This window comes from Chiloscyllium plagiosum, unplaced genomic scaffold (assembly GCF_037043375.1).
Source record: "Chiloscyllium plagiosum isolate Xiang-an unplaced genomic scaffold, Cpla_swu_hap1 HiC_scaffold_2, whole genome shotgun sequence".
In the NCBI taxonomy this organism is placed as follows: Eukaryota; Metazoa; Chordata; class Chondrichthyes; order Orectolobiformes; family Hemiscylliidae; genus Chiloscyllium; species Chiloscyllium plagiosum.
Window position 1 is genome coordinate 76,288,438 of NW_028270140.1, and position 14,790 is coordinate 76,303,227.

The 14,790-nt window shown below is 39.5% G+C and overlaps 1 protein-coding gene across 2 annotated transcripts in view; it reads left to right on the forward strand.

Moving 5' to 3' along the window:
* LOC122561012 (nicotinamide riboside kinase 1-like) overlaps positions 1-5,626 on the forward strand; it is a 48,900-nt gene extending 43,274 nt beyond the window's left edge. For both annotated transcript variants that reach the window (XM_043712283.2, XM_043712292.2), the window contains exons 6-10: positions 536-689; positions 1,122-1,193; positions 1,276-1,382; positions 3,077-3,160; positions 4,668-5,626. In XM_043712283.2, the coding sequence (XP_043568218.1) occupies positions 536-689; positions 1,122-1,193; positions 1,276-1,382; positions 3,077-3,160; positions 4,668-4,732 (482 nt within the window). In that variant the 3' untranslated portion in view covers positions 4,733-5,626. The remainder of the gene's footprint in view (positions 1-535; positions 690-1,121; positions 1,194-1,275; positions 1,383-3,076; positions 3,161-4,667) is intronic.
* The last annotated feature ends 9,164 nt before the right edge of the window (positions 5,627-14,790 follow it).

Genomic DNA, 14,790 nt, shown 5'->3' on the forward strand with positions numbered 1-14,790 from the left:
CCATAGTCTGGAAGTGTGGTGAGGCAAGTTTAATTAAGTTATTCAAGAGGACATTGATGATTATTTAAATAGAAACAGTTAGCACAGTAATAGGGATATGGCAGGAAATTGGAATTTAATCAATGTGAGTCTCCTGCCTGTAACTGTTCTGTGAGAACGCTTGCAGTTTCTTTTCTCCTTCGATTTCTCCAACTCTTTTTGATCTCCCTTCTGCCATTCTACAGATTTCCAGCATCTGCAGTCATTGTTTTTACCTACAGATTTGAAATGTTGTACCAGGACGTAATATTCCTTCAGTCGTCTGAATAAGAACAGGTTTAACTCTTGACTCCATTTATGCTCTAAATAAAATGATGATAATATTGGAATTCAAATCAGCAAGCTTCTGCTGGAAATGAATATAGCTCTAAAATACAACTAATAAAAATGTAGATATGTGTGTGCATCAACACCTGTCACATTAATATTTTGTTACATCAGTGAGCATGTTCATTTTAAGGGCAGTCGTTTCTCATCAGGCACAATTATTTTTTAGTTATCACAGCTTTGGATATGGAAGCAATGATGAATTCAGTTTATGCCTGGATAGAGAACATACCTGATGTACATCCTGAACAAGCATTTCCAGATTTATCAGTGAACAAAGTCAACATCCTAATAGTGGAAGGTTTCCTCCTTTACAATTATAGGTATGTTTGCTGGAACTTGAAAAAGTTCAGTTGGTTCCAATGTGTAATTATTTGTCTTATATTTTTACTAAGTTATTATGTAGGACCTATGGATTAACTGGGGGCTGTAAGGAAATTATTGAACTCTTTAAAGTCTTGCTAGCGGCTATGCATAAAATATGTAGCATGAACTGGTTTAGCAACAACAGTGTGCAGTGCAAGTTCAGTTTTCCTCACTCTTATCAATTGCTAAGGCCCAAAAGTAAATGAATGCAAGAAAGTGGATATTTTTCTAAATTCTACCATTCACATTCAAATTAACTCAGAACTGATTGTTTCAGTAGACCTTTATCAGTTTAGATAGGGATGTTGTATAACCTGTATTCAGTCACTATATATATGTAAGAATGTATCTTGCTGTATCGTGCTTTACATACCGATATATGTTTTTAGGCCCTTAAATGATGTTTTTAATCTACGTTACTATCTGTCCATTCCATATGAAGAATGTAAGAGAAGAAGATGGTAAGAACGGATTTAAATTATTTTAAACTGGTTATTATCATCAAATGATCGAATTTGATGTAAACAGAATCTTTCTATTTAGTTTAAGAATCTATGATCCACCAGATCCACCTGGCAACTTTGATGGACATGTATGGCCAATGTACCTCAAAAATAGAAAGGAAATGGAAGAGAAAGTGTCTGACATAAGTACATTTTTTCACTTTCATTTACATTTGTAGTTATTTTATGACTTAAGCATGATTCATTCTTGTGAAGGACAATTGATAGCCAGAATGCCTCCAATTTTAATTTTAAAGTACTTATACTGCCAATCAGAATTTTCGAAATAATATTTTTAAAAATGATTAAAGCAATCTTTCAACTAAATTGATATATATATATATATATATATATATATACATGTTTAAAAATTCTTATAAAAACAAAACATTATAAAGAATGAATTTACATAAACCTAATTCTATCCTCAGCTGTAATTGTTATGATGAACACAAACTAGGGTAAGATTTTTCCGAAGGACTCTCAAAGCAGAAATCGGGGAAATCTCAATTCTGTAAATTAATTCCAATAAAGAAGCCCTCATCTGCCAAAATTTCATTCTGGCGAAGTGAAAGTGGAATGGAATCAGTTCTCAAGCTCTCTGGGGTCAGGCACAAAGATGCAACAGAGGCAGATGGATGGCAAGGCTGGTGTACTCAAAGATCTGTGTCTGTTTACTAGGCAATAAACTCAGTTGTAATCATTATGATCATCCCTTAAACCTTACCCTTTACCTCCTCTGAACCTCCACCTAACCCCCACGTTCCCCCCGAATGTCCCCCTGCCACAGGCCCTCTTATCCCCAAGACCTTTGGTCTCTTTTGCCTCCTCCATGTTCCTTCATATCCTTGCTGACCGTCATCTCTCCCATACCATTTTCATGTCACATATGCATCCTCCCTCACCCACTCCCAGTATCCAGAACAGAACCAATGAACCACTAACAAGTCTTTGAAATGATCCTGTACATAAAATAAAGACTTTGAAAACTGAAAAAAAAACTGCTGAGCTTACAATCTGTTATAAGTATGAATTAAAAAAGCACAAATTCAGTATTCTCATTTATTCTCTTCTCATAAAGCTGTCAATCAATTACAGCATTCATAGTCTAATATCAGAAGTTTGTCTCCAGTTTGCACTTGTTAATCTTATGTAGATAACACACAAACTAGATCAAATTTTACTGATTAAAATATATGAGAGTTTAGGAGGTGTAAAGTGGAGAGAAGTTCTGACGTTGATAACATTTGATTGATTGTTATGAGAAAAAAGAGAAGCAATAAATTCCATTTTTTTTTAAATTGGTGACTCAAGACTAGGATTTTCTGTGGTTTACAATTCCTCAGAGAGACTGTGCATCTTTCCTGCTTATTGAAGGGGTCTACCTGCACCAAAATTGTAGAGAAGTCTGAACCATACATTCCATAATGGAGCCAGGAAAGGCAAGGTAGCTGCATATGGGCTGAGTCTTCATACTCATATCTCACACCAGTAAAACTTGCTAGAACAGGAATGGAACTTCCAGAATTGGAACCTACCCATCATTTTCAAATGCCTCCTAAATATCCAGACTTATTGGAAATGTGGGACATGAAATGTTTTGATGTGTGAAAATAATTGATTTTTTTTCAGTAATTAATAAGTAATTTGTGATATATTTATGTTATTTATCATATTAGATGCTCATTTCACATTTGGCACCTCCTGTTTTTTCGAGGCTTTTGGCATTTGTAATATTTTGTATATTTTTGGCTCATGTTTATGAGAAATTACTGTAACTAAAAATTACAGATTTGGTCATCAGAAGCATCAAATGATGCAAGTATATTTTTTTGTCTCAGTCTACTTGGACGGAACAAAACCCCCAGAGGACCTGTTCGTACAAGTGCATGAAGAAATTTTAAGACAAGTTCAGAAACTCCAAGGTCAGTTTTTTTCTTGTGGTTCCTGCTTCTGTCTATTAAAAAAAAAGAGGAGACACAAGAGAAGTTAAGTGTTTTAATTTTGAAATGAGTACAGCAGCAAGACCTAGGTTTTGTCCACAGAAACATTTGGAGGTAGGACAAGTTGATAAAACTGATAGATAAACACATGGGATCTTTGACTATATAAACAGAGGCATAGAATACAGTAATAGTGAAATAATACAAATAATTTATTAAGTCATTGGTCAGCCATTAGGCTGGGGCTGTTTTCCCTGGAGCGTCGGAGGCTGAGGGGTGACCTTAGAGAGGTTTACAAAATTATGAGGGGCATGGATAGGGTAAATAGGCAAAGTCTTTTCCCTGGGGTCGGGGAGTCCAGAACTAGAGGGCAGAGGTTTAGGGTGAGGGGGAAAGATCTAAAAGAGACCTAAGGGGCAACTTTTTCACACAGAGGGTGGTACGTGTATGGAATAAGCTGCCAGAGGAAGCTGGTACAATTGCAACATTTAAGAGGCATTTGGATGGGTATATGAATAGGAAGGGTTTGGAGGGATATGGGCTGGATGCTGGCAGGTGGGACTAGATTGGGTTGGGATATCTGGTTGGCATGGAAGGGTTGGACCAGAGGGTCTGTTTCCATGCTCTACATCTCTATGACTTTATGACTCTATAATTGAGTTCAATTCTGGATATCTCACTTTTAAGAAGGATTTGCAGGCCTTGGTACAGGGTCGGAGAGAATTAACTTGAATGGTACTAGTAATTTGGGACTTAACCTATTTGAAGAGATAGATAAACTGAGGTTTCTCTTCTTAAAATAAAGAAGATTAGGGGGACATTTACTGGTGTCAAAATGACTAAGTATTTTGATGGTGTAAATAAAGAAAAATATTTCCACTGGTCAAAGGAGTCAAATTTAAGGTATTTAGTAAAAAAAAAAGGCAGGGTGAAAAGTTTACGCTATATGTTTTAGAATGCATTGTCAGAAAAGAGGGTGGAATAATTCAACAATGATTATTAACAAATTTAGAAAGGAAGTCAATGAAGTTCTTGAAGGGAAAGTTTGCAGGGCTCCAGAGGAGGGCAGGAGGTTTTCAATAATTGGATAACTCTTTTAAAGAGCTGCTATTGCTACAATGGGCTATGAATAAAGGGAAAGATAACTTCTATCTTAGCTTTTAAAAATGACATTTTCTTCACCACTAGATTTTGGAATGACTTGAATAATGTGTATGCATCATCCATCTGGCTTTCAAAAAATATGTTGCCTGCACATCGTTCTAGGCAGAATGCTGTGACCAACATTATTTGCAAATGCTATTTACTATTTTAATACTAATAAGCTTCTCTCCTGCTGGCCTTATGTTTCTATCTATTTAAGCAGCTTGCTTTTATCAGTATTCCATACCACATGGTAGAAACTTGCTGCTTTGGGAGTGTAAAATCAACCTTTCTTTCACTGAATGTATCATAATAAATGGTTTTGTTGGTTGTGTCCTATTGATAGATGCTGACAAAATGACACAATCAAAACAGGATATTGAGAAATTGAAGATTCTAGTGGACAAATGACTTTCAGTACAGAGCTACAAATGAACTGAAGGAGATTTGGTGGAAATCCAGAAACTGCATTGGAATGTGAATAAACCAAGCTTTGCAACAATCTGTACGTTAAAATGTTACATTTGAACACCTCATTACTCTCAATTTCACGTCCTGTTGGTCAGTATAATCATGGTGGACCGAAGGGTCTGTTTCTATGCAATATGACTCTATGAACGTTTGTATGATTTTCCATCTTAGGTTCATACTAATCATTCAAATTCTCTATTTACCTGTATCAATAATTGTAAAGAAATCCAGCTATAATTAGAGGCTATAAGATACTATAATAGATTAGAAAATGCTTCTCCTATGTTTTAAGGATAAAAGCTGACTTCATCTGGTTTGGTAAAAATGTGTCTGGGAAAACTTGGTGCTCCTCCAATAGAACATCCTGTGATAATATAAAAGAAAATACACAATAATCCAATGCTTATTGTGTTCATGTCCTAACACAAAGCAGTTTTCTGAAAACCATGAACATGATTATGGAAAGCATGATGGGTTAGCACAAATGATGCTGACTGGCAGTGTGCTTATGAGCTTCCTGCTGCTTCATTCTTCTGGTATGAAAATAGGAATCACTCAGGTGTTTTTCAGATAAGAGATTCACACCAGCACATGGTAAAGGTCTTGCTGCTATAATGTAACAATGATGCCTCTTCTCTTCATTAGGATAGAACTATCTCACTAAACACAGTACATTTCTTTCCATGTAAATGCTGTGTAAATGTTGGCAGATTTCATTAATAGCTGTAACATTTAGTAAACTTATATTCTCTGGAAGAAACAAAATTATACTTTATTTTCTGAGAACTGTCAATACTGTGATTAACTTCCCAATAAATGTGAAATGCATGTTCAGTTCTTCAATAACCTTCTGTATCATTTCAAAAATATATATTGTGTCATAGAGTCTTCCATTTCCAAACTCGAGAGCATTTTCGTACATGTTTCATTGGAGAGTTAAAGTATTGAGGAGAGATGTCTGGATACAAATATTCAGTTTTTAATAAGTTGTCTAACACTTGTTAAAAAGGCTCTTTGGAGAACAGTAATATTCTCAGCTGATTCCTTCAGAGAGAGTTAATTAAGTTCTTCAGACCTGCCTAAGTGACAGAAGGATCTGTATTCTTAAACTTAAGTGAGAAAGATCATCTGAAGAACATGTGGGATCCAGAATAGTCCTAAGCGGAGTCTAGAATTATAATTCACTTTATAATCATCTGGCTTTTTGTTTTAGCCATTCTCTAATGAAGTAGATTGTGGTAGTTGTTCTTTGTCAATTACCTTTTTATGGCTCCAGATATGAATGGGCAATCTCCTGCATTACCCTATGTCAAGGAGTTCTTATAAGTTAATCACTTCAACTCCTGCTTGGTATTATCTTCCTCCTCACATAATCGAAATTTTAAAAATAATTCTTATTTTAATTTCTGAATATACTCTACAATTTCTACAAACTGTCGTCAGACCTCTGACATTCACTCCCTGGTCCAATCCTGTCCTGTTCAAAACTTCCAAGGACAATCCTCATATTTCTTGCCTCCTCAATGGCACTCCATAGCCCTGATTTGCAGTACTCCAATTTTTCTTGGCTGACATGATCAGATGGCATGCCTATCTCCATTGAACCCGAGGTTTTGTTTTTCCAAACCAATCACTTTTAAAGAGACATATTTTCCTCATTCAGACAGCAGTATTGTTATAAGACCTAACATCTTAGCTCTTAAGGGGGAGACAATTCAGAAATCTGAAGTGCAAAGGTATCTGGGAGTCCTAGTCCAGGATTCCCCTAAGGTAAACTTGCAGGCTAAGTCAGTAATTAGGAAGACAAATACAATGTTGTCGTTCATCTCGAGAGGACTAGAATATAAAAGCAAGAATGTACTTCTAAGGCTTTATAACACTCTGGTCAGACTACACTTAGAGTATCGTGAGCAATTTTGGGCCCCATACCTCAGGAAGGATGTATTGGTCCTGGAGGGGGTCCAACGGAGTTTCATGAGGGTGATGCCAAGAATGAAAGGCTTTAACATATGAAGAACTTATGAGGACTCTGGGACTATACTTGATGGAGTTTAGAAGTATGAGGGGGCATCTGATCGAACCTTACAGAATACTGAATGGCCTGGACAGAGTGGACGTTGGGTAGATGTCTCCATTGGCAGGAGAGACGAGGACCCGAGGGCACAGCCTGAGAGTAAAAGAAAGACCTTTTAGGACGGAAACAAGGAGAAACTTCTTCAGCCAGAGTCATGAATCTGTGGGATTCATTGCCACAGAAAGCTGTAGAGGCCAGGTCATTGAATATATTTAAAACAGAGGTAGATAATTTCTTGATTGACAAGGGGATCAAAGATTACAGAGAGAAAGCAAGAAAATGGGATTAAAAGGCTTATCAACCATGATTGAATGACCGAGCAGACTTGATGGGCTGCGAATTTCTGTTTCTATGATCTTATCGTCCCTTAATTATAACAATGTTCTGTGTTTGTAAAATCTTCCTTACTGTTCTATTGTAACACCATCTTGATAACTTATGATCTCTCAACCTTGATTAGTTTGTACAGTTTTGGATTAATTGTTACTTTGGTTCGACCTTCATCATGCAATTCTTATACCTATCATGTTATTCCAGCCATTTGTTTTGTCTCCAGCACCATTTTACTTTTGATTTTTTGTAATTATCTCTCAGCTGTAATTAATCGGATCAAAGGTCATCCCTTGCTATTCAGCTGTTGACACTTCACACACCATTTGTACTATCTTTTGACACTCTTAGTTACCTGGTATTATCTTGCAGTGATCTCTCAAATGATTATTCTGCACCTGTTTGCTTCCCTCCACTCCACCTGATGAAGGAGCAACATTCTGAAAGCTTCTAATTTCTAATAAACGCATTGCACGATAACCTGATGTCATGTGACTTCTGACTTTATCACTCCAGTCTAACACCGGCACCTTCACATCTGAATTATAGTGCCATAGCTTTACTGCAACCACAGTCAAATTCCTGCATCCTTGGAATAAATGTAGCGGATGTTATTATTTTAATAGAAACTAGCCATTCAGAATTACTTCTGTTCTCGTGAGGCATTTTTGTCAACTCCAATTTTTCTTCTCCAGCCTAAGTATTGACTTCCCAGTCCAGCTTCTCATTTTTCTCATGTTACACATTAAAATTTGACACCATCTTTCATCTTTTTATTTTCTCACAATGCAGCAACATTCAAGAATTTTCAGTCAAACTTTTTATTTATTTATTTTTATTTGTCCATTACACATGTCATTGGCCTCAGGTTGTAAGTTTGCTCCCTGAGCTGGAAGGTTTGTTTTCAGACGCTTTGTCACCATGCAAGATAGCATCATCAGTGAACCTCCGGTGAAGTGCTGGTGTTATGTCCCACTTTCTATTTATGTGTCTTGGTCTCTGAAGGTGGGTGATATCATTTCTGGTTCTCTTCCTCAGAGGTTGGTAAATGGGGTCCAAATCGATGTATTTATTGATGGAGTTCCTGTTTAAATGTACCAACTATCCACCAAAAGACGGGACCCACTGACACTAGTATCTTTACGTACAGATGAAGAAGAAGGCCACTTTGCCTGGGACCACACATCCATCCTAGAATAGGGTAAACAGAGACACGCACAGGAATTCCTAGATGCCTGGCGAGAAAGCAGGATGTAACACTAGTGCTTCACCATATGCTCACTGATGATGTTATCTTATGCTTACCTTCTTATGCTTTCTTCTAGACTCCAGTCTAATATTTTATTACAATATTGCTTATTCTTTCCTAACCTAGATACCACAGCTCAGTCCTTATCCATGTCTTTTGCAATTTGCGATGAATTATTTAAACCACATATCACCTTTGGCCCAGTCCCAATTATATATTTAAACATTGACACCATCCTATTTCCAGCATAACGTTTTTGGATTTAGTTTTATAAATGAGGCTCTTGAAATGGCTACCTTGCAATTATTATTCAGTAATCACAATCATAGAATCCCCACATTACAGAAAAAGGCCGTACGGCCCATTGAGTGTTCACTGACCCTCTGAAGAGCATCCCACCCAGATCCAGACCCTTACCCAATTGCCGTAATCTTGCATTTACAATGGCTACGCCACCTAGCGTGCACAAGCATATTGTCAGATTTTTGTAATACCTTGAAAAAATTATTATTGCTAAATTAATGACTATGTTTAACTTGATAGCAAAAAATTGCTATAACTGCAATAGGACATAAAAACAATTATCTTGTTTGTTAAGAAGACAACATTTTACACTCAGTTTGTCGCAAGGTTTGTAGCTCAGGTTGAGGTTTAGGGTGTAGGTTTGCTCGCTGAGCTGTAGGTTTGATATCCAGACGTTTCATTACCTGGCCTAGGTAACATCATCAGTGGCGGCCTCCAGGTGAAGCGAAGCTGTTGTCTCCTGCTTTCTATTTATATCTTTCTCTTGGATGGGGTTCCTGGGGTTTGTGGTGATGTCATTTCCTGTTCCTTTTCTGAGGGGTTGATAGATGGCATCTAGATCTATGTGCTTGTTTATGGCATTGTGGTTGGAGTGGCAGGCCTCTAGGAATTCTCTGGCATGTCTTTGATTAACCTGTCCCAGGATAGATGTGTTGTCCCTGTCAAATGGTGGGTTTTTTTGGGTTTTTTTCATCCGTGTGTAGGGCTATGAGGGAGAGGGGGTCTCATAGCCCTACACGCCTGTGCCCGAAACGTCGAATCTCCTGTTCCCTGGATGCTGCCTGACCTGCTGTGCTGTTCCAGCAATAAAGTTTCAACTTTGATCTCCAGCATCTGCAGACCTCACTTTCTCCTCCATTGATGGTCATCAAGAAGGACTTAATGTAGCCCAACAGCAGCTACTGTTCTTGGTTGACTTCCTTCCAGCTGCAAATCTGAGCCAATTTGCTTTTTTCAAGATGATGCCAGCACAATAGGTAGTGTTTAGGCTGATTAGAGTCTATATGTTCCAGGCAAGCAGCATCATTTTCTCTATGTACTTGTCTTTTTTTTTGTTCCTTTCTTCTTCATCTTCAAGGATGGTGTAGTGTTGGAAAGGCGGTAGCTGCAGTGTTGGCGCCATGGATCTGGACTTGCGGCGGTGGGCCCAGACACTGGACTCCTTGCAGTGTTGGTGAGACAGCAGTGGCAGCAGAGCCGAGGTCTCCTGAGATATTGACGTTGTCATTGCTGTTCATGGAGTGGGACTTCTTGAGGATCAGAACACCTTGCAGAGACCTTGAAGAAGCTTTGAAGCTGTGTTTGATACTCCAGTTTGAACTGAATGTGAAGTCTTATTTAAGTAATTTCTTTCTATTCTTATTGTAACTCAAATTGGAAATTTCATTCTGTGATCACCTGCATGTATGTGACAATGCATTTTTAGTTTTAGCTTAGCATTCCTTTAAAAGACTGCATCCAACAATGCAGCACCCTCTTTGTACTATATTGGAGTGCTGATTCTGGAGTTGCTGTACATTCTTTTCACTTCCATTAACAAACTGCCTGGAATAAGCATCAGTACATATACAGTTGTTGAATTGCATTCAACAACTACATGCATGTGAATAGTGATTAGCCGTAGGCATTTCAAAGGTGTGTTAACTGGTAATGTTGATGATGAACCTCTTCAAATATGATGACATATAAAAACGTTGTAGTATTAAGGGGAAAGGGCAGTGGAGTGGAACAATCTAAATTGCTCCTGGAGAGAGCTGATGCAATCTTGATTGGTTAGATGACTGCCTTCTATGATGAGGTGATAAACAACGTTGACCAAAATCAAAAGGCATAGGTTTTAAGGAATACCTGAAAGGAACAAAGATAGATCGTGAAGTTTATGTAAGAACTTAGTATTTAGACCATGGCTACCAGTGGATTAGTGATTAAAATTGCAAATGCTTAAAGACACAACTGGAGAAACACAGAGTTTTTGGAGCATTGTAGGCTGAATGAAGCAACAGAGATAAAAATAATGAAGCCATGAAGGAATTTGAAAACATTTTGAGAATTTTAAAAATTGAGGCATTGCTCAACCAGGTACCAATGTAGGTCAGTGAGCTCAGAGGGGGTTGGACAGACAAGGCTTGATAGAATTCAAAATATTTATTTTTAATTATAATGTACCATCGCCTAAAATGAAGCAAGCATAGAAGCCCTACAATGCAGAAGCATGTGCTTCCGCCCATCAAGTTCACAATGACCCTCTGAAGAACATCCCACTCAATCCAATGGGAAATCCACCCAACCTACATATCCCTGGACACTATTGGCAATTTAGGATGGCCAATCCACCTAACCTGCACATCTTTGGGTGGTGGGAGGTAACTGGAGCACCCGGAGGAAACCCACACAGATACAGAGCTAAGGTGCAAACTCCACACACAGAGTCACCCGAGGATGGAATCAAGTCCAGGTCCCTAGCACTGTGAGGCAATGGTGTTAACCACTGGTTGAAAAGAGCAAATTCATATGGGCTAGCTAACTGCTCATTTATAATTGATGGACAGAAAATCTAAGGAGTCTTTGTTGTCATTAGAAAGTATGCAACAGTTGATATTCAGTGAACAGCTTTAAACCATCCTTTAAACCCCAGAGTCTTTTTCAATTATGCTGTGGATATGAAGGTAGCCAAAGGGAATTCTTGTGGCACAGCGATAGTGGGCCTGGAAGGTCTGGATTCAGTCCCACCTGTTTCAGAGATGTGTCATAAAATCTCGAAACAGGTTTACGAAGATAGCCTAATCTCAAAACCCATTCAGAGATGCTATGTATTGGAACTTATAATTGTAATATTTTAAGTTTGATACAGTTAATTTATTTCTGATCAGGAATAAAATGTGCAATATTGCACTTTACTACTGGAAAATAATTTGGTTTTAAATGCAGTGCATGATAGACTTAGGTTGCAGGAGGATCTACTGCTTCTCATTGATATTTGACAGCATTATCATCATCAAATTTCCAACCATCAATACATTGGAGTTACCATTGACAAGTAATTTATCTGGTCCAGTCATATCAAAGCTGTACAAACAAGACTAGGGCAGAGATGAAATCCTCTGCTTTGACTGGACCATGTCCTGACCTTGCAATTCAATCAACTTTAGAATCCAGACTTGCACAGGGAAGGGTCCACATTGCAATCAACATGTTTGGAACAGATGATTAATGAACTGTTGTGTTTTACTTGAACTGGATAGCACTCTGTTGTTCAGTTTCCAATGGGCAGCATAGAGATCAAATACCACCCAGTGAAGACAGATTGCAGTACATTAGAATGAGTTCCTAATCAATCTTGTTCTTTTTATTTCTAAGTTTTATTATGGTTTTCCTGACAATGCTCTATCTATATTTAGAATTCAGACCTTTCATAGATAATTGGTTGGTTTTTCTTGTGAGAAAATGGAAATGTTGATGTTGACAGAGGCTAAGTGGGACAACTTTGAGGGGAGTACAGGAGCAAAGGGACCTAAGGGTTTATGTGCATGATTCTCTGAAGGTGACCAAGCAAATTGAAACAGTTATTAAGAGGGATTATCGGATCCTTGGGTTTATAATTAAGACAAAGAGTATAAAAACAAGGAACTGATACTGCAACTCCTAAAATCTCTGGTCAGACCACATTTGGAGTATTAGGTACCTTATTTATGGAAAAATGTTCAAGTCTTGGAGATAGTGAAAAGGAGATTTAGTAGAATGATAGCAGGAATGAGGGATTTTAGACATGAGAAAAGATTAGAGAAAATGGGCTTATTCTCCTTGGGGTAGATTAAAAGGTGAACTTATTGAGGTGTTCAAAATGATGAACAAATTTGTCAGGGAAAAGAAGGATATTCTGTTTACAATACATGGTGCATCCATAACTTGTGGTCACAATTTCAAGATTGTCGGCAGAGAATTAGGATTAAAATGAGGAGGAACTACTGAGAGAGTTGTTAGTATTTGGAATGCACTGCCTGTGAGAGTGGTGGAGGTGGATTTCATAGGAGGTTTCTAAAGACAGCTATTTCAAAATAATAATTTAGAGAACTATGGAAATAAAGCAGGGGAACAGAATTATCTGGGTAGCTCTTTTGGGAGCTGTTATAGACAAGGTGAGTTTAATGGCCTCCTTCTGTACTGTAAATTATATGATTCTTTGTAATGTCTGTCCACCATTATTAAAGCTCAACTCAGAACTACATTGAAAACACACAACTGATCCGGTGGAGTGTGGCTACAACATAGCACATGGGTAGGAAAAGACCATAACAGATCAGTTGGGGTTGCTGCCTATATGTAAGTTGTGTTGTAGGTCCAATGCTGAACTTCTCTAGCTTCCACCATAAACATATTAAAACAGCCAACCCCTACAAACAGGCTCCACGCATACTCAGGATCTGTTCAGATGGGGAGGAACGCGATACGATGTTCAACTCATCGATCGTCAGTTCCAACATGCCACAGCAAGAAACCATAATGACCTCCTCGGGAGACAGAGCTGAAAATGTGTTGCTGGAAAAGCGCAGCAGGTCAGGCAGCATCCAAGGAACAGGAAAATCTATGTTTCGGGCATACGTCCTGAAGAAGGGCTTATGCCCGAAACGTCGATTCTCCTGTTCCTTGGATGCTGCCTGACCTGCTGCGCTTTTCCAGCAACACATTTTCAGCTCTGATCTCCAGCATCTGCAGTCCTCACTTTCTCCTCAGGAGACAGACACAGGATGCAACCAATTGGGTATTCTTTGTTGTCCAGTAATTCTCGGGAGCCACGTTCTTTGCAGCCCGCAATGCATAACCGATGATGAGGAGCACCTTGCCAAGACCTTCTACTTCTCGCCTTTAAACAGCCACCAAACCTTAAACAGACCATTGTTCACAGCAAACTGTCCAACCTTCAGGACAACATCAACCACATTACCATGGCAATCACTGCAAGATATGTCAGAGTGTCAACATGGATAACACCATGACACGTGGGAACACCACCCACCACATACGCGGCAGGTACTCATTTGACTCGACCAAGGTTGTCTAGCTCATATGCTGCAGGCAAGAATGTCCCGAGGCATGGTACATTGGCGAGACCAAGCAGATGCTATGAAATGAATAAATGGACACCATACAATTACCAGCCAGGGATGTTCCCTTCCAGTCAGAGAATATTTCAGTGGTCAGGGACATTCAGCCTCGGATCTTTGAGTGACCCTCAGACATGGTTGACGATACTCTCCACCGCATCTCCTCCACTTTCCGCTCCTCTGCCCTTGAACCCCACCCCTCCAATCGCCACTAGGACAGAACCCCATTGGTCCTCACCTACCACCCCACCAACCTCCAGATACATCGCATCATCCTTCGTCATTTCCGCCACCTCCAAACAGACCCCACCAACAAGGATATATTTCCCTCCCCTCCCCTATCAGCATTCCGGAAAGACCACTCCCTCTGCGACTCCCTCGTCAGGTCCACACCCCCCACCAACCCAACCTCCACTCCTGGCACCTTCCCCTGCAATCGCAAGAAATGCAAAACTTGGGCCCACACTTCCCCCCTCACTTCCCTCCAAGGCCCAAAGGGATCCTTCCATATCCGTCACAAATTCACCTGCACCTCCACACACATCATTTACTGCATCCGCTGCACCCGATGTGGGATGTGGCCTCCTCTACATTGGGGAGACAGGCCGCCTACTTGTGGAACGTTTCAGAGAACACCTCTGGGACACCCGCACCGACCAACCCAACCGACCCGTGGCTGAACACTTTAACTCCCCCTCCCACTCCGCCAAGGACATGCAGGTCCTTGGCCTCCTCCATCGACAGACCATGGCAACACGATGCCTTCTTCCACCTAGGAACCCTCCAACTACAAGGGATGAATGCAGATTTCTCCAGCTTTCTGATTTCCCCTCCCCCCACCTTATCTCAGTCCAAACCCTCGGACTCAGCACCGCCTTCTTGACCTGCAATCTTCTTCCCGACCTCTCCGCCCCCACCCCCTCTCCGGCCTATCACCCTC